This window comes from Salvia hispanica, chromosome 1 (assembly GCF_029641045.1).
Source record: "Salvia hispanica isolate PSC_SH4W2 chromosome 1, Shi_PSC_v1, whole genome shotgun sequence".
Lineage (NCBI taxonomy): Eukaryota > Viridiplantae > Streptophyta > Magnoliopsida > Lamiales > Lamiaceae > Salvia > Salvia hispanica.
In genome coordinates this window covers 16,216,793-16,236,505 of record NC_142692.1, presented here as the reverse complement: position 1 = coordinate 16,236,505, position 19,713 = coordinate 16,216,793, and the positions used below count along the sequence as shown (strand labels likewise).

The 19,713-nt window shown below is 35.3% G+C and overlaps 2 protein-coding genes and 1 pseudogene across 4 annotated transcripts; 1 reads left to right on the top strand and 2 right to left on the bottom strand.

Annotated features, from left to right (window-relative positions):
• Window positions 1-6,053: 6,053 nt before the first annotated feature.
• On the top strand, window positions 6,054-8,704 carry LOC125221711 (chitinase-like protein 1). Of its 2 annotated transcripts, XM_048123920.2 has the most exons (4): window positions 6,054-6,212; window positions 6,284-6,689; window positions 7,737-7,896; window positions 8,071-8,704. In XM_048123920.2, the coding sequence occupies exons 2-4, from the start codon at window positions 6,299-6,301 to the stop codon at window positions 8,480-8,482; spliced, it is 963 nt and encodes a 320-aa protein (XP_047979877.1). In that variant the 5' UTR covers window positions 6,054-6,212; window positions 6,284-6,298; the 3' UTR covers window positions 8,483-8,704. The 2 variants fall into 2 exon arrangements, with proteins under 2 accessions (XP_047979877.1, XP_088918769.1); XM_089062643.1 differs by having other exon boundaries at window positions 6,110-6,689.
• A 9-nt stretch (window positions 8,705-8,713) lies between these two features.
• LOC125221712 (major allergen Pru ar 1-like) lies at window positions 8,714-10,314 on the bottom strand (annotated as a pseudogene).
• A 2,992-nt stretch (window positions 10,315-13,306) lies between these two features.
• Window positions 13,307-16,505, bottom strand: LOC125218453 (uncharacterized). 2 transcript variants are annotated; one of them, XM_048120124.2, is made up of 4 exons: window positions 15,617-16,505; window positions 14,605-14,842; window positions 14,311-14,335; window positions 13,307-14,037 (listed from the first exon to the last, which is right to left on the bottom strand). In XM_048120124.2, the coding sequence occupies exons 1-4, from the start codon at window positions 16,347-16,349 to the stop codon at window positions 13,546-13,548; spliced, it is 1,488 nt and encodes a 495-aa protein (XP_047976081.1). In that variant the 5' UTR covers window positions 16,350-16,505; the 3' UTR covers window positions 13,307-13,545. The 2 variants fall into 2 exon arrangements, with proteins under 2 accessions (XP_047976081.1, XP_047976080.1); XM_048120123.2 differs by having other exon boundaries at window positions 14,167-14,335; window positions 15,617-16,501.
• Between the last annotated feature and the right edge of the window lie 3,208 nt (window positions 16,506-19,713).

Here is a 19,713-nt window from a genome sequence, read left to right as displayed (position 1 = left end):
GATTAAGCATCCCGTGAACGGATCTGATTGTTTTCTCTTGATTTTGTTGTTTAAATTCTGCATTCTTGTTTTACCTCGTCTAGTAGCCGTAGATCTGCTTTAGTTTGAACTGTTCTTCAATTTGTCGGTTTAAATTTTGTTTACTTTGTTTCGATCTTCGTTTTACTCTATTTTAGCTGGTTGTTTCGTGAAGTATATTGGAGAAGACGATGTCGCTGTTAGTTAGTCCTTTAGTTAGTTATTTTGCAGCTTTTTAGTCGTACTCTACCTTTTCAGAAAATGGTCCCCACGTCTAGTTTCTTTCCCAGGTCTAGGTTAATTTAGGAAATTGTTCGTTCGATCTAGCAATTGTCTCACTCTATTTCGGTTAATATGCATGATTTTATGTCTCTGCCTAGATCTATCTGTTAGAGTAGAATATTTCAATTACCAAGTCTAGGAATTAAAGCTCAACCCCAAAAGTTGCATGGCAGCAGCCAAAAATAATAGTCCCCGAGTCTTCGAACATGTTTACTTGCGCATTCATCTCTGTGGATTCGATCCCTACTTCCATGTACTAGTTTTTCTAGCTAAAGCGGGTTGAGGGTTTTGAAGAGGGAGTTAAGGGAGTGATTGTGTGCCCAACGACAGGTAGCTCAAGGTTCTCTGAGTTCCTAGACCCAGTGTCTAGCGGATTTCCTGGACCAAGGGTTTTCTTCATTATTTTTTAGAACACGCTTTCGCTAACCATCATTAGCTTCTAAGTCAGCTCTTCAGAGTCCAGAGAGTCTGTTTCTCCGGCGGCGGACCGCCGCATGGCTTCCGGCGGTCGCCGGACGAGACTTCTCTTCCAAGCGTATTTTTCCGAGGCGGACCGCTGCATTGATCTGCCCGCCGAGCGCCGGCGGTCGCCGTCTGACTCCAGATTTCCAGACTTTGCGTTTTGGCTCTCTTTTTCGGCTCAATTATGCACATTTCTCACAAAACACGTCAAAATACCAAAATAGACAAAATATGCAAATAATGGACGTGTAGAGTGACTTTGACATCGAAAACAGACCAAATAATGGCCTTAAAATAGTGCAAAATCCGAGCGTATCACGGAGGGAAGTATATGTTTGGTAATAGCATGACCATTGTGAGCTTTGACTAGGTGGAGTCATTCGGAACTTACTAATTTTTGTGCTTTATCAGGTTGCATAGTTTTTGTATTTCTAGCTGATTCTCTTAGATTAAGTTGTTCCAACTGACAATGAGGCAGGTAAATATTATCTGAGTACGTGGGAATTGTTAAAAAAAAAAAGGGTAAATTAATAGCTACATTTGAATGAATGCCTTCGTTTGAAAATTATTTCTGATCCATATGTTGATATGTTTGGCTTCTTTCAATTATTTATGCTCACATTTGTTACTTTCCTAGTTTGCAAAGGCTACACAGATTTAGTTTTAGTCAAAATTGATTAAGGAAGAACTGTTTAGCAACTATCTATGTTCTTGATTAGAAAACAAACTGACTCTACTAGTATTTGGAAAATATAGCCCCTATACTAGTTTTTTTTTCTGTGTCCGCCCATATCAATACTACACAATGTACTATACTAAAATATCGCTAGCCGCTTTGAATCCTCCTTTCAAGGTTATTGTCTTTTTTGTTTGTCTCATTTTTGGCAAGCGCGGGTTCCAATTCTCTCTCGATGTTGAACTTATCTTCTCTCCCTTTCTTTTTCTCGCTCTCTATTTCTCTCTATCTACATCATAGAATCATTCCATACCTTGCTCAATGATCTGAAGATTTCCATATTATATTTGATTGTCGAAGGTCATTGTGGTCGTGTTTATGAAATTGTTGTTCCGCGAAACAAAACGAATGTCATCAGTGTGGAATGTGTTTTTCGATCATGACAGTATAGAATACTGTTTTGTTTATCTTTTTTTTATGTTTCCAAACTAATTCTTTGAAAGCATTAATAATGGCCTTTGTTTTTTCTTTAGGGCTTTAAAATTTAAGAAACTTTTCCTCGAATTTTACACGAAAAGTTCGGTAAAATAAATAAGGTAGGGAGAAACCTAATTTTCTTTTGTATCCAAATAGGCTTCATATATAACCCTATTTCAAGTCATACATTTAGGATGATCATGTTTTTATTTGAAGTTAGTGATTCTCATTTTCCGCAATGATATTTTGTTTTCGGACACTTGAGGAAATTAAGCATATTGCTAATGTAGATGCCGAACCACGTTTTTGGAAAGTTTTAAATAAATTTTCATCATTCTTTTTGTTGTTTTTTTTCTCTGTTCTTGCTTATAATATTTTTTTTCTAAATTTGCAGCAGTAATAGTTTTTATTTGATATCCAATAACTAATCAACATTTATGTACATGCTTTAATAAATAATTTTTTTCTATATTTGAACTCCCAATAAGATTGAGTCATAGTTTGCAAACGCATTGATTGCAAGTAGCAATGGTTCAAATAGAGAGTCTCAATAAAATACCGGTGAAGATACCACGTGGTACTTTTAATAAATTCATCCATTTATTAATATCTTTTATATTCATTGTGATTTTTTTTTCTATTGGGTTGTTTATCTCCCTATTTATGAATTATTCTTCGAATTCTTAATCTATTTTCGTTTCATTTTATATTACTTTTTACAACACATTAATCATATACTGCATATCATCTTATATACAACTTTTATCATTGTTGCACATAACTAAACAATACTAAACACTTCTAACAACGTACACTATTTGAACAATTTTTTTTTCTTTTTATATAAAGTGATAGCTAAGTAAACAAAATAAGTCAAACATAAGTAAATTACAACCCCTATGATAACGAAAAAATGATGTATGCATACTAATTAAAATAAAATTATATTCTCCATACCCAAATTTCTATTGAGTGACAGTAAATTTGGAGTGAGAAGAATAGAACTAATGTCAAAATTTCTATTTCGTGAGAGTAAACTTGGAGTCGGATTGATACAGGAACAATCATCATCCATTTGACCAAAACCAATTTGTCTAACACTTCTCTTCATCTTGGAGTAGTGTAGGAAAAGCTTCTCCTTCCATAACATGATCAAAACGTCACCATTCTTGTAAACTTTAATAGGCTGAAGATAATCGGATCTATATTCACCATATATACTATAATCCTTGATAGGAATATGAGTATGCAACTTCCTCCAACATTTATATTCCTCAAACAACCAGATATTGACACAAGCATTACACTCTTTAATAAAATACAAGCAATCCCCCAAAGCATGCAACTTCCCATATCTTATTTCCGAAGGTGGAGAAAAAGTGCTAAAACATTCCGTTTCAACATCAAAACAACATATATAAGACATCCCATTATTTGAAACCAACCAATGAAGATTTCCATTAACAAATGCACCAACGGGGCCGTGCAGGCAGGGATCAAAGGAAAGGCTAGTGGCTTCAACGCTTCTCCAAGAAGCTCCTTTTTCAAGAGTGTATACGTAACATCCGTATTTAGGGTTAAGATAAATAACCTTATGTTGCCCGCTAATTTTGCTCATTCCAAATCCATAAGAATCTCCCCTAGGGCTAGTGTGAGGCCCACGAAGCTCGACAAATTCACGGGTGATCGGATTACATACATAAAGATGAGCACGGTAAGGATTTTTTAGAAGAAGCAAGCCGTTGGCGCAACCTTGTATTGTTGATGCTCGGGGAAAATCAAACTTGGTGATTGTATCCAGCTTGTGCTTGGGTTTGGGATTTTCTTCCAATTTGAAAACAGTGAACTGATTTGAATTTGTAGACACCGGCATCGAGACGACTACGGCAGGAGCGGATTTAGAAAGATGGGACTTGAGAAAATTGGTACTCTCAATTTGACTGAGCCATGGTTTGCAGACGCATTTGCAAGCTGCAATGGTTCGAAGAGAGAGTCTCAACAGGATATCGGTGAAGATTTCTGATGATAGGTATCTAAACAAATCTTGCTTCATTTTTTGATGGAGATAGAAGCATATCAGAATTCCTCTCTCTTCAATCAATGACCTATATATAGGGATTTATGAGCTAATTTAGGAATTCCAATCATGACCAGGTCACCGTCTCCTAATAATCGGAATATCTAACAAAATTGGAAACCCTTGTATCCAAAAATATCATGATTAAGATAAGCTAAAAAAAACACAGATAACAAAAAATATTTATATCAAAAACAAAAACCTCGTTTCTCTAATTCAAAATGAGAATTTCGAAAACAGATAGTATTAATTGAAGCGTATAGATGTGCGAACTCATTATTGTAAAGACAGATTAGAGAGGAGATTACCTTCGAGCAATGGAGGGATTATGGTGTATTAATTAAAATACTAGATCATTAATGTTAGCAAACTCAGTTATAGTTATATGTATTCTACTTATAATTGGCCCCTCGGCCTCGGCCCCGGCCCAACAATTTTAGAAAATATTGGTATTTTAATAATTTCATATATTTATTGATATTCTTTGTATTTTTCAATAGGAGATTACCTTCGATCAAGAGAGAACAACTGAATTTTGGGGAAGAGAGAATAATAAATGCTGTATAACAATATATAATCCAGAATTTTCAAAAATTTAGTTATATTTATTTAGTGGTAATTGGGACGATAAAGTATTAATTATTTTATGTGTATTTATACCTAAATATTATTTTTTATTATAGTCCGACCCTTAATAATATCTTCTTTCTTTAATTATGAGACTATTTTCTATTAACAATATTTCAAGCAATTTACTTTTTTTATTTTATTAATTGTATATTAAAATCCATACTATTTCTAAAATTTCCAGTATTTTGTAACGACGAAGTGAAATCTTATTTACAATCTATTCTATATTATCAGTGCGTCAGTGCCCACCACTAAACATGATTAAAAATAGGGGTGACAAATCGTGCGTGTTGTGTCGTTATCGTGTCGACACGATAACGATACGACACGATAACAACACACACGAACACGACCCATTAAGAAAACTCAAAACACGAACACGAACACGACCCGCTACTCTTAAACACGAACACGACACGAATACGACACGAACCCATTAACGACACAAACCACTTCGGGTCAACACGACACGATAACAACAAATATATGACATGATACAATAACGACATTATAATAATATTATAATATATAAATATTATTTCTTGTATTAAATTTTAAAATAAATAAATAAATAAAAATATTATAATATATTAATATTATTTCTTAACGTGTAACACGAACATGACACGATAAGGACATGAATTCAATAAGCCACAATATTATTTCGCAACGTGTAACACGAACATGACACGATAAGGACATGAATCCAATAAGCCACACATACCCATTAATTTTGTGCAGATTCGTGTCATATCAAAAAATTATCCGCCCTAATTAAAAACACTACTAATGATTCCAAAAAATTGTATAGCACGGATTGAATTCTGAAAAAATAGTGAACTTGAAATGAAATAAAGGGAGTAATAAATTTGTCGGCAACATATATAACTACATGGCATTTCGTCTCTTCAATGCCGCAAACTGGACAATAAAATTGTGGATATTTTTTCAAAGCTTAAATTGTGCCTTAAATCTTTATAGTGACTACGACAATTTAAAAGAGAAAATCTTTTAAAAAATCCTTATATTTTCTGACAATTGCAATCAAATTGTTTGTATTAGTTCTCCTTTTACCTGGTTAGTTGAATAATTGCAGTATTTTTTATTTGTTCTAAAGTAATCAAGTCGTCTTTTTAGCTTTTTAAATTTTTTTTTTAATACTCTTTCTGTTTCAATTGATATGAAATATTTGATTTTTGATATAATATTTTATGCAATACAATTATGTTATGAGTTAATGAAATTGAGAATAAAATAAAAGAATTAAAAAATAGAAATATTAATTTTTTTTTTAGCTACTTTATTAAATCTTTTAAATTTGGCGTGGTAAATGACGGTGTCGGTGGGCACTGGGCAGAAATAGCGAGATGGATGGGTCCCACACTCGCAACTCAATAGACAGGCTGTGTCGACTTTCAAGTTCAATTCCCCAAAATCTCATCACAACCGTTGATTTTGCTCGTTGATATAATAGGTGAAGCTGAAACAAAAAAAAGCTTAGTTAGTTGTCGGTTGCCTTTCCGCTCGCTCATCTTCTCTGTCACACTAAATAAATCTTAAATTTTCCTTGCATTCTGAAATTAACCGTGTGTAAGTAGTAGTTTAATCTCTAAATCCACGCTGCAATCTTGTACAAAATCAATTTCTGACATTTATTGCAGCAATTAAGCCGAAAAATGGAGGCTAGGAGCGGCGAATTCGCGAAGATTGGATTGGCATTGTGCGTGATGGCAATTGCGGCGTGTTTGGCGGGCGCGGCCGACAAAGAAATCAAGGTGAAGACCGTGAAGGGGGAGAAGGTTTGCGACCAAGGATGGGAGTGCAAGGGTTGGTCCAAATACTGCTGCAATCACACCATTTCCGACTTATTCCAGACCTACCAGTTCGAGAATCTCTTCTCCAAGAGGAATTCGCCCGTCGCCAACGCCGTCGGCTTCTGGGACTACCGCTCCTTCATCCTCGCCGCCTCCACCTTCGAGCACCTCGGATTCGGCACCACCGGCGGCAAGCTCATGCAGATGAAGGAGATCGCCGCCTTCCTCGGCCACGTCGGCTGCAAAACTTCTTGTCAGTTTCTCTTACTACTTCTCTTTGACTTTTTTTTTACTATTTTTAATTAATTGCTCTCACTTCTAATCTTGTTATGTTTTGTTGGCGTTGACATGATTACTTGTGATTTAAGATCATGATTAATATTATCTCTTGCGTTTATATCTTAGTCCATCTCCATAGGAACCGATCGGTTCACAAGATTATATCAAATTATGATTAGTTCATCATAGCCAACTACATCCAACGAAAATAATCTCACAACTTAATCCTTGATTATATTTTGGTATTGTTTTATCTAGAAAACCGTACGCCGTCTTAATCTTAGATGGATAATTATTGGTAATTAATCATAGTCACCCACTCCAACTAAAATAATCCCACAACTTAATCCTAGATAGATAATCGAGTCATGCCGACTGAACAACACCTATATGTCAAGATTAGATTGTATCTATGACTAATTTAATCCTAGACAAATCTTATAGTGACTGGTCCTATACTGTATCTCACTGTTAGCTTATCACGAACCAAATGCCACCTAAATCGTGCCCTATAATTTTTTGATTAGTTTGTGGATGTCTTAATTCTTTTTTTTTTTTTTGTATGTTTTGGTGATTGTAATGCTGTTTATGTCTATAATTGGTATGAATTTGGTTGTTTACTGTCAAATAGTAATATCCATAAGCTGCCAGGAAATTAGTCTTTCTGTAGTAGCTAACTTCCATATGTTTGGCATGATTGATGATTGACAGATTAAGTTATTTATAATATGATTGTTGTGCATTTTATAGCCCTTGAAATTAGTCGTTACCGGCTCATGCATTCTGTTTAATCTGTTAAAACCGTGCAGAGTCCTAACCTCCTTATTTTGGAAGAATGTTGCTTTATGTTGCGATTATTACTTACTAATGTAGTCTGTCATATTTAATCCTGAGATATAATCTTGCAAACCGAACAGCCCTTTTCTTGCTATATCGGATGCAACTTTGAATTAAACGTATATAAGGTGAACCATTTGTCTTGCTTCCTTGTAGCAGACTGATCAGTGTGAGAATGATGCAGGTGGTTATGGAGTGGCTACGGGTGGACCGCTAGCATGGGGTCTATGCTACAACAAAGAAATGAGTCCCAGCCAAAAATATTGTGATGAATTCTACAAATACGAGTATCCATGCGCTCCTGGAGCAGAATACTACGGCCGTGGAGCTATTCCAATCTATTGGTACTTTTTGTCTTTCTCTTCGAGCTATTTTCATACTTCTCCCGATTAAAACCTACCGATCTTTTGGTTAACCTTGCTCTGCTATGAATAACCTTATAGTAGACTTCATCGATTTTTATGTCATATGCTATGAGTCTGCTAGGATCGTGTAAAATAATTGTGATATCGTTCCAGGAACTACAACTATGGAGCGATTGGTAAAGGTATAAATCAGGATTTGTTGAACCATCCGGAATACGTTGAACAAAATGCGACCATTGCCTTCCAGGCTGCAATCTACAGGTGGATGACGCCCGTGAAAAGGAAACAGCCATCTGCTCACGATGTCTTTGTTGGGAACTGGAAACCCACCAAGAACGACACGTTGGCAAGACGAGCTCCTGGATTTGGAAGCACCATGAATCTTTTGTACGGTGAGCTCACTTGCGGGCAGGGTGACATTGATCCCATGAACAACATCATCTCTCACTACCTCTATTATCTCGACTTGTTGGGCGTTGGTCGAGAGGAAGCAGGACCCCATGAAGTGCTCTCCTGCGCTGAACAGCTTCCGTTCAATCCCTCTACCACCAAATCATCGTCTTGACGAAGCCTTCATTTCCTATCTCAGTCCCTCTCATATAAGAGATTTGTGTGAATACTGAATTTGTAATATGTCAATTGCTTTTGCTTGTATGCAGGTTTTGTGAATTCAAATTTGTTGTGTTGCTAGTATATTGCTATTAAGGTGTAATATTTTATACACTAATATACTTTCCTCAATTAATAGTAGTAAGTGTGAAATGGAAGAGGGCTTGCAACTTTGGAATATAGAGTATGACGATAGAAAAAACATTACAATACATCAAATGCAAACTTTTAATCAAATTCAATACATTCACTCAGAAAACCAGCACTGAGACTTGTTATTGGATGATTATTGAGAATGGTTCTAGTAGTCAGGATTGGCTTGAACATATGCCTCAATGGCCTTGAACATAGCCATGGCTTTTTCTTACCCTTCCTTTATCTTCTCCTCATTAATCCCGACCTCGCCTTTGGTGTTGTAAATGCTTCTGTTCTTGCAGATGCATCCTCCGTCTTCCGTTGGGACGATCTTGATATTGTAGGGATCAGATCTCTTTATTGATTGGATTCTGAGATGGCTAATCTCAGAAGTTACAAGCCAAGTACAAGACAATCTATTACAAGATTACAAGGAGACTGACTAAGTTGCTATTACAAGTCAGAACCCAAATCAGAGACCCTAGCTAACATCAGATCCTTGACCGGATCTGGAATCCAAGCTATTACTGATTAGGGAACCCTACACACTTGAAATACACAAGTCAGCAACACAAGAAAGTGAACCTTGCGGATCTAAACTGAAATAGCAACAAAAGTTCAGAAGATTTAGGATATGGATCAGGTCGCACACACGACTTCACAGGTCCAAGGACCTTCTTAATCTTCACCAACAAGTCTCAAGGGAACACCGCGAAGTAACCAAACCCTAACCCTAGGGATACTCCAACTGCTACAACACAGAGACTATCTCAGTTGCAAGGATCTCACCGCAACCTCCACACACTGCTACGCACCACAAGAACTCTCAAAGAACCTCCAATCTCACACGAATCCAACAGAGAAGTTGGACAAACCCTAGATCTGAGAAGGAACGCTTAAGCACTCACTTCACACAGAGTCTAACCGAGGAGTCTCTCTAAAACCGAGAAACCACGGTGGAAACAGAAGATCGGAGTAGATAACCGGCGAACGGCGCCGAAATCTAGAGAGAGAAGAGAGAAGCAGGAGCAGTCTACAAGAGAGAGAGAGAGAGATCTGGAACGAGTGAGACAGAATGAGATGAGTCGCAAGACTCATAACAAACACAACCTAAATCCAACAGCCAGCACTCACGATCCTTGTGAGATAGCCACATGGCAGCCATCGGAGTATCCTTCTTAAGTTATCGGGCCAAAACCAATATGGGTCACCAATAAACACTTGGGCCTATGAATTAAATCAGCCCAGCCGAATTAAATCAAGCCCAATCACAATTAGAGTCCATTATACTTCACAGATATGATAAGTGATGGATTCAAGGACACCTGCAAGAGCGTCGCCATCGACGATGCTGTAGGTGTGTGTCAAGTTCTCCTTGTCAATGGCCTCCACGCGGTGCTTAGCGCTCTTAAACTGACTCCCTTCACCGAAATGAATGATCTTCACGGTGCCAGCACCACCATCTCCTTCCACGATCTCCACGTTCTTGATGGCCTGAGGCATGATCTTTGGAATGAGAATGTCGGCGTCGAGCACCATGGCTTTGAACATCTTTGCAGCTGCCACTGACGAAGGAATCTCGATATCATATGTGATGGCAACCATATTGATTATTTTTTAGCTTGAAAGTAAGAGAAATAGATGGAAAATCAATGAAGTATTTGCTTTGAAATGTGATGAATGTGGGAAGCAGAGGTGCTATTTATAGTGTAAAAGTGGTGATGAAATTGTATTATTTAGGTGCAACTATCATGTGATTGAGAATAATTAAGGATATTGGTGAATAGTTAGCACCTCTCTGCGGACTCTTGTTTTAAACTGGAGGATTAATCTTTGCATCCCTCTATCTTTTATTCTTCCTTCCCCAAGGAGTATGAACTATGAGTTCGGCATGAGTTTTACTGCATTATTGACAAAGTAAGAGGTAGATAGATAGAGAAAGTTTATTAAGTATTATTAGTGGATAATGAGTCCCACCTCATTAGAGAGAAGAAAGTTTCCAAAATTAGAATGTTCATATCCTTTTTGGACGGACGAAAAAAGAAATAGTGCATACTTTCGGGAAAGGAGGGAGTATAACAAAGCTTGATTTCTTAACTAGCCGATTAATTTTACATTTTTGTGAAAAATAAATACAAAGTAGATAGGCTAAAATGAGCTGAGTAAATCAGAATAAAATGTAACGCAATTATCATATACTACTAAAATTTAGACTGGTCAATTTAGGAAGGCCAACCTCTAACCCCAAAAGAATGGGCTCACACTTTGTTAAGTCATGCATTTCACATTTGCAATAGAAATATAAATAAGTTAGAAGTAGACAAATCACACGACTTTGACAGAAATCCATGCAAAAACGAATATATTACCTACCATTATCAATACCATATATAGCCAAGTTCCGTTAATTTAATCTAAGGAATATGTAGCAAACAATAATTTATGTAACAATTAAAATGCATCCAGATTTTTTTAATTTTTTTTTTCATATGCGAAACAGACTGAATGAACAACGAAATACAAATTATATTGTCGGTGACGAGTAGGAACACAATTTGAAACTAAAAAGTTGACTTCTTTAAAACAATTTTGCGACTCCGATGTCCCATCGTCGTCGTCGTCGTCATCGTCATCGTCATCATCAGTTTGTAAAAGAGTAGTTAGAACATCCACATTTCTGTCTCAATATAGTCTCATCTTTTAACTATTCATGGGTCTCACTGCACTTTTTACCTCATATCTTAACAAAGAGACAGCACATGCAACCCTCCATTTCTTAACCATCTCATCCCTTAACTATTCATTCAATTTCATTTTTTATTTTTATTTCCAACAAATTCAATTAATATTTCATTGAAATATTAAATTAATACTAATAATTTAAAAATTATTAAAACCACGAAAATTACAACATCCGAAAATACGAAAAATATATAATTGAAATCCTAATAATATTTTGAGATGAAAAGTGTAGGGTGTTTGAGTGAGAATAGATAGTTTTTTTATAGTGGATAATTTGTGGGAATGAGTTGATATTTATAGAAGTGATTGGGGGCTTAAAAAGAATAAGAAAAAAAAAAGTAAAATATTGGAAAAAAAACGGCTATAAACGGCTAGTATTTTTTGGGGCATTTTTTTTCCTTTTTTCGGAATTTAAAAAAAAAATTTAAAAAAATATATTTTCAACGGATATAAACGACGCCCACTCTCAGGCCGGCGAGTGGGCTTCACGGCCGCACGGGAGCTCGCCACGTAGCCAACGCGCGTGGCGAGCCAACTTGCCAACATGCTCTCAGCGGAGGGATACGAGACGAGATGGAGTGGCCGCATCGCTGGCTCGATGTTGTCTCGTCTCGCCGAGACTAGACCGAGCTAGCAACGAGCCATCGCTGTGGATGCCCTTAGGGCATTCAAAACGTGGATCTCAAGTCATGTTCGAGGGCGGGTTGGGGGCAGACGTAAACGTGCTCTTTTTGTGCATGATGTCAAAAAGCATTTAGAGTTATGCAAGCATCAAAACCCTGAGTTGTGCTTGGTTTTGGGAGATACTCACCGACGTCATGTTTGCGTGTTTTATTATGCATAACATTGTCATTGAAGATGAAGACGAATAACCATCAACGCTTCAAGCTCCTCTTATGAAACCAATACAATTGGGCACACCAAATAAAGCTTCAAATTATATTATGCATTTTACCGCTACCAATAAAATGTTTAGGATTTCAATAATGTAATTTTTTTATTTTAAATAAAATATAATTTTCAAATTTAATGAATTTTGTATTTTATTTAAGATTAAAGTACAATTTTGATCTCTTACATTTGCCCTAAAAAAAATTTTGGTCTCATACATTAAGTTTGTGATCTTTTAGTCCCTAACATATTGTTTTGTTGCATTTTGGTTCCAAACAACTAAACAAGGTCGCAAACTTAATGTATGAGACCCGAAAAGAATTTTATGAAAAATGCATCGGACCAAAATTATTCTTTAGTCCTAGATTATAATTAAGTTATTAAATTGATCAAACATTTTGATCGTTAATTTTAACAGAAAATGGTTATTCTGGACCAAAACAATAGGTTTGGAACCAAAAGATACCAAAACAATATGTTAGAGACCAAAATGTCACAAACTTTATATATGAGACCAAAAAGAATTTTAGGGCAAATGTAAGGGACAAAAATTGGGTCGCAAACTTAATGTATGAGACCCGAAAAGAATTTTATGGAAAATGCACCAGACCAAAGTTATACTTTAGTCCTAGGTTATAATTAAATTATTAAATTGGTCAAACATTTTGATCGTCAATTTAAACATAAAATGGTTATTCTGGACCAAAACAATATTTTTGGGACCAAAAGGTACGAAAACAATATGTTAGGGACCAGTCACAAATTTAATATATGGGACCAAAATCTTTTTTAGGAAAAATATAAGGGACAAAAATTGGACTTTAGTCTTTATTTAAATAAGAATAATTAGTTATGAATAAAAGAAATATAAAAGAATTAAATATATTAAGGGAAGTAAGAAGGGTTGTGGCCTGTGGGTGTTATTTATTAAAAAAAAATGTGATAAAAAAATCTTGTGCAAGGCTATGAATGCAGTAGTTAAGAAATGAATGTAAGAGATGAGTTGTAGATATCTAGAGACAAAATTGCTATAAAAGGCTAAGGATATCAAGATTCATATGAGCTTTTCTTCATCATACTTCTCTAAGTCGAGATTTCTTTGTATAGTAATATGCCTAAGTTCAACACGAATAATAAAGTGAATGGGCAGTGAGCTTGCATCTTCATAATCCACGTCTAGATAGTGATAACAAAAGCAATATATGCATCCATCCATCTAAGAAGCAAACATTGTGAGAGGCAAAAACTCATTCATTCTCGCTCTAGCTGTCCAAAATACTTGCCTGTTATCGTGACAAGGATGTTGAGAGCAATAACTTCATCGTCTACCTCTGTTTTCGCAGCTCGCAAGCTTGCACACTTTCGCAGTAATGAACGAAGGGCTGCACTTGTGTCGGCGTGGAGGGGGCAATCTAGTGCTACACAAAGAGCAAACAACCATAAACTATCCTTGTATGCTAACATGTCTACATTCAACACAGAGTTCACTCGTTTCTTCAGTAGAGAAGTTCGAGCGGCAGAATCCATCTTCAGAATTGCAGAGAGGGTGGGGAGATCAATGGAGCTTTGAGGAGAAGATGGGCTGGAATTGGCATCACTAGTCTCCGAGATGCAAGAACCATCTATAAATTCTAAGCTGACATATTTCTCAGAGGTGTTATCACTCTCAACCATCTGATTCAAAAATTCCTCTTTCGCTGATGTTTCTGCACTGGGGTCTTCAAGGTCTAGCCGCGCAAAAGCCTGAGACAAATAGTTTATTCCATTTATGTCCATGAAAACATCGATAACAAGTAAAACTTAGCTGCTACAAGATACACGAAAACATAGTTCTAAGATATGCTAGATGAAAGCGAGGGTTGCAATATTAACCTCTCTCAGCTGTGAAAAATCAGAAAGAAAACTGTCTTCCCACTGTTTGAGAGGCAACAATTTCTCGGGGCACTTGATAACATCGGGAATTTGAGGCATATACACACTCTGTTCTTTGACTTTATTGACCTTTACAACTTTTACCTTGGGAATTCTAGCAGCCTCCCACCTACAAAACAAGTCATGCACTTCTGAGTTCAGAACTGCAGCAACTAAATAAATTGGCCAATGCAGAAAATTTAACAGATCATATGAACATCCTCATAATCATAACATGCACACAAATTGATAGGTTGGCTGATATTTTTTAAAGGTTTTCAAAACGGTAGATAAGCAAAAGCAACACCAGCATCGGATAGGAAAGTTCAAGGTTCTTACATGTATTAATCACAAACGAACAAAAGAAATAAACATGAATAACAAAGACAAAACTGGTACCTTACACGCCTAAGATATTCAAGTCCATCCAGCGGAGGGCCAGAGTCAAAGTCAGGTTCTCCTGTGACAGAAAAGGCAGGTCTCTGAATACTGTACTCTTCATCACTATCATCATCTTCGCAATAGTCTTCTTCCACTGCCGATGACCCTCTTTCATCGCTAACAGGAGGAAAAGAGGAAGGATCTAACTCGTTCAAGTTATCAAGGTGATCACCTTCAACTTTTGGGCACACTTCACCTGAACAATGTATGTTAACCCATTAGTTAATCCTTCAAATAACTAATAAAGACAATGCAACCCAAAACACAAATTAATGGCCTGAAATTCAAGAAGAAAAGTTTGCACATGTAGGCAAGAACAACTCAACTTCCTAAAACTAACTTCCTATTCCTTATAAGGAGCTAAACTATTGTATAATTTGTATGTGCAGGAGGTGAAATGAAATCCAAATGATATATGAACCAATAAATTATATTCCCTTCGTTCTTGAAAAGTATGAACTTTCTAATTTTGGAATAGTTAAACAACACATTACCCCTACACATCATTTTATTTACAACTTATACCATTACACGACACTACTAATGATGTGGAGGCCACTCTCAACTAACACTACTTACACTCTCTTTTATCTCTTTTACTTTACCAATTATACATTAAAACTCGGTTTGAACCAATGTTCATACTTTTCAGGACGAAGGGCGTAAATGTTTAAGAAAAATATATCTATATTAATAAAACAAGGCATTAACAAATCCTACACACCATTCTTAAACAAGGTTTTAACGAATCCTACACAACATTCTTCAATGCACAAATATAATCATATGTTTTCCTTTCCCAAATGCAGCCGTCACACCCGTGCACATGGAAAAAACTAACCCATCAAATTGACACAACCACAGAAAGACATTCACAAGATAAAAGGAAATACAAAATCAGATTTCCCGCCACAAGCCCTAACATTTACAAAACTTATACACAAACGAAGAAGAATTAAGAAGTAAATACCCAAATTAGCATATTTCTGAAACTGAGGGCGAGGATCAAAGTCGAACCCTGGGATGCTATCTTTCTCACGAGCAGTATCCGATTTGAGCAGTCCATCGTACTCATCCACCACCGCCGGACCAAGCCTGCAATAAATCTCAAACCACTTCTTCTTTTGTTCATCAATCATATCAAACCTCAGAGCCTCCAACTCCCCTCTCGAATACACCAACCCCTTCTTTTCCCTCCTTTCAACAGGATAACAGTTCATCAACCCCGAATTGTTTCTCCTACACTTTCCCCCCCTTCGTCTAGGCTTCTTCTCCTTGACCTGTTGCTGCTTCCAATTCCTCTTACCGCCATTCTCATCGTTGTTAATAAGTTCAGTGTGGTCGATCGTCGGAACTTCTTCACTCGCGCATTTCGTCGAACAGTTAACCTGCACTTCTTCTCGCTCTTTTTCCTCGATTCTCGCCGCACCAATCTCTGCGATGGTTGATAAGACGGCTTCATGTGCACCGGACGCCTGGACGGCGTCGCTGTGGATACTTTCTTCAACGGGAATTGAAGCGCTGATGATTGTAGAATTATTGGCTTCCTCGGTGAAATTGCCTGAACAGTTGGAAGATTGAAGAGTGCTGAGGCTGTGAGGCGTCGATTCCACCGGAGTATCGAAGAAACTACGGTGAACTGCGGCGGCGGCGCGGCCGTCTAGATTCAACGAATTCGCCACGAGTGTAGATTGTGCTGACATCGGAAAATAGTTATACTTTGCGCTATGCAAAATCCGTATATATAATGAATCAGAACAAATTTTAGTGGAATTTCAAATTTATAACTATTGCCTTTCACAGATAAAAAATTAAAAGTAAAATCACTACTTAATACTACTACCCGGGTGAACTACCCGGGTAATAGTCCCTGGGGCCTGAACTTTACGTTTTGCCCGTCAATGATTTCTGAATTTATAAATTATCATGGATAATTCTTGAACTAAAGTGTAATCACAATCATGGTATTTTTTTCACTATTCATCATAATTTTATACCAAAAAATGCCTCCAAAACATAGCGAGCATTTTTTGAATTTTCATAAAAATGAAATATCTAGATACTGGATATAGGGCTGATAATTTTTGGCGCGACACGATAACCCAACATGAATCCCCACCAAATTAAAGGGTTTGGGTCAAAGCTTATTGGGTTCGTGTCTTTATCGGGTCGACCTGTTAAGAACACGAAAATTTCGTGTCGGATTCGTGTTACCCGTTAAGAAATACTATTATAATATTATTAATTTTTATTTGTTGGATTTTGTTGCTATGAATATATTGATGTTATTGCTCACCATATAATATTGTGTAATCAGATTTTTGGTTTTTAATTGGACTTTTAATTATCAAATTCAAGGTTTTGCAAGTTTTGTTAATCAAGAGAAGTTGTTATTAGGTTATAAACGTGTTATCAGGTCGTGTTGTTATAGTTTCGTGTCGTGTACATGTTGTTATCATGTCGTGTTGACCCAAACGATTTGTGTTTTTAATGTATTCGTTTCAGGTTCGTGTCGTGTTCGGGTTTAGGGGTAGCAGGTCGGGTTCGTGTTCGGGTTTGGGGTGTTCTTAACAGATCGTGTTCGTGTTTGTCCTTATTGGGTCGTGTCATTAACAGGTTGACCCGATAACTACCCAACACGCACGATTTGCCACCCCTAACTGGATATGATATTTTCTCTATATCTCTCTAATATTTGGTATAATATTTTCTTATAGCTTGTGTCAGAAATGATATTTTTTATTTCACTTTTTCAATCATTTTATGACAAATCTTTTTTCTCTCTTTCTCTTAAACTTTTAAAAAGTAAACAATAAAAATAAAAAGTACTAAAAATTCTTAAATATATTAATTGTAAAAATAACTTATAAATTTAATTTTAATTGTGATTCAATTATTTTTAATATTAAAAATTAAAAATTATTAAATTATTAAATCACAGTTAAAATTATAATATTAAATTTTTTATTTTGATTTTGGTTATGATTCAATTATTTTTTATTATTAAGATATTTTAATTTTTTATATTAAAAAATAATTGAATCACAATTAAAATTAAATTTAACTTCAAATTAGTTTTATAAATAATATATTTTTTAAAAAAATTTCATTGAATTTCTTATTTTAAATTTTTAAAGGAGCTAGTTTATATATAATCGTTAAAAAACATAGTCAACGTAAAATGTCGGGGAAATCGATCGTCATTTCGTCATAACAAGTTTTAATACTTCATCTGTTACTTTAAATGGTGGACGAATTGATTACTTCCTTAACAAGCAATTATACATAATTACCTATTTTCTATGATAAATGGATGATATATTTTTAATAACATAAAAATCAGAGCTTTTAAATAAAATATAACAATATTGTATGATATATTTACATATCCAATTAGCTGGAGATTTAATTTTTATTCGCATTCAAATAACTCAAGATAAAACGCAATGTAAATAAAAAATAAATGAACTAAAGAAATAGATTTTATAAAAACAAGGAGAGCTTTAAAATTGAATTTTGCTATATTTTTCAATACGATATATTTACACATTTATTCTTAGATTCCAAAGATAACTATTTGTATTTTAAATTAATTTTTTATATAAATATGATACAAAAATAAAAGTAAAGGAAACCAAAAAGACAAGTGGAGGATAAATAAAATAATGGTAAATAGTGAGATATGGATTCGAAACTGGTCGTCCTTCTGCTGTAATTCGCTGTTGCATCATTGCATGTTGGATCTATATATATCGTGAGCATCCACAATGGATGCCCGATCCCGAACCCGATCGATCGGGCGCGAGATCGGGCGCCCATTGCGACCAAACGCCCGAGCCCGATCTTAAAAAAAAAAATTTAAAATTGATTTTTAATTATAAAAACCGATTTTTAATTCAAAAAAATCGATTTTTAAATTAAAAAATCATTTTTTAACTTGAAATAAAAACTATAATTTCACAACGATCCATACTAAAAGAAGGATCCGTGAATTAGTGAAAGAATATATTTATAGAATATAATCCTTCACACTAAATGAGCAAGTTTTGCATTACTTGAGTAAACCTTTTATAGATAGGTTTTCAACTCCAACTTTCATTGTGACTTCGATGTGGGACAAATGACAATTTTATAGATAGGTTTTCAACTCCAAATCCTTCACACTAAATGAGCAAGTTTTGCATTACTTGAGTAAACCTTTTATAGATAGGTTTTCAACTCCAACTTTCATTGTGACTTCGATGTGGGACAAATGACAATTTTATAGATAGGTTTTCAACTCCAAATTTCTTTGTGATTTCGATGTGGGACAATTAGTTTTACACTTAAAAGAGAGATTTTTGTTGCTTCACACTAAATGAGCAAGTTTTGCATTACTTGACCTTTTATAGATAGGTTTTCAACTCCAACTTTCATTGTGACTTCGATGTGGGACAAATGACAATTTTATAGATAGGTTTTCAACTCCAAATTTCTTTGTGATTTCGATGTGGGACAATTAGTTTTACACTTAAAAGAGAGTTTTTTGTTGCTTTATGTAAAAATTTGTTTGATTTCAATGTATAATCTATATTTAGCCAAATGGTAAATATATATGGGAAAATTATAGAGAATGTGTGTTCAAGTCCCAAACTCAACATACTTTTTTTATTTTGACCTTTATTATACTTTACTCATTTTATTCGATTAATGCAAATGTTTTATTTAAATTTATTGTGTTCTATAATATTGTATTTATATTTTGCTATTTTTTATTTAATTAAAATTAAATATATAATTTATAAATTTTTTTTAAATTAAGTAATGCATGATTTTCATTTAATTTAGTATTTACTTTTTCTATTTATAATATGTGAAAATATAAAAAAATAACATTAAAATTGAAATGAAAAGTGGATAAGAGATAGGGCATCATCCACTAGGGCTTCACCATTGCAGAAAGATAGGGCATGCTGACGTGGCAACCACTAGGGCTCTCATTGGGGCTTCCACTAGGGCATCCATTGTGGATGCCCTAATCACTGAAATGGGTAATGTATTGTAATTATTGAAATTGATAGGTTTAAA

Excerpts from the sequence above, each read along its gene's own strand:
- LOC125221711 (XM_048123920.2), top strand. The coding sequence starts at position 6,299 with ATGGAGGCTAGGAGCGGCGAATTCGCGAAGATTGGATTGGCATTGTGC. Across the intron at positions 6,690-7,736 it reads CGTCGGCTGCAAAACTTCTT|GTGGTTATGGAGTGGCTACG; the intron begins GTCAGTTTCTCT and ends AGAATGATGCAG. Across the intron at positions 7,897-8,070 it reads GGAGCTATTCCAATCTATTG|GAACTACAACTATGGAGCGA; the intron begins GTACTTTTTGTC and ends ATATCGTTCCAG.
- LOC125218453 (XM_048120123.2), bottom strand. The coding sequence starts at position 16,349 with ATGTCAGCACAATCTACACTCGTGGCGAATTCGTTGAATCTAGACGGC. Across the intron at positions 14,336-14,604 it reads GAATATCTTAGGCGTGTAAG|GTGGGAGGCTGCTAGAATTC; the intron begins GTACCAGTTTTG and ends CTTGTTTTGTAG. Across the intron at positions 14,038-14,166 it reads ATTTTTCACAGCTGAGAGAG|GCTTTTGCGCGGCTAGACCT; the intron begins GTTAATATTGCA and ends TATTTGTCTCAG.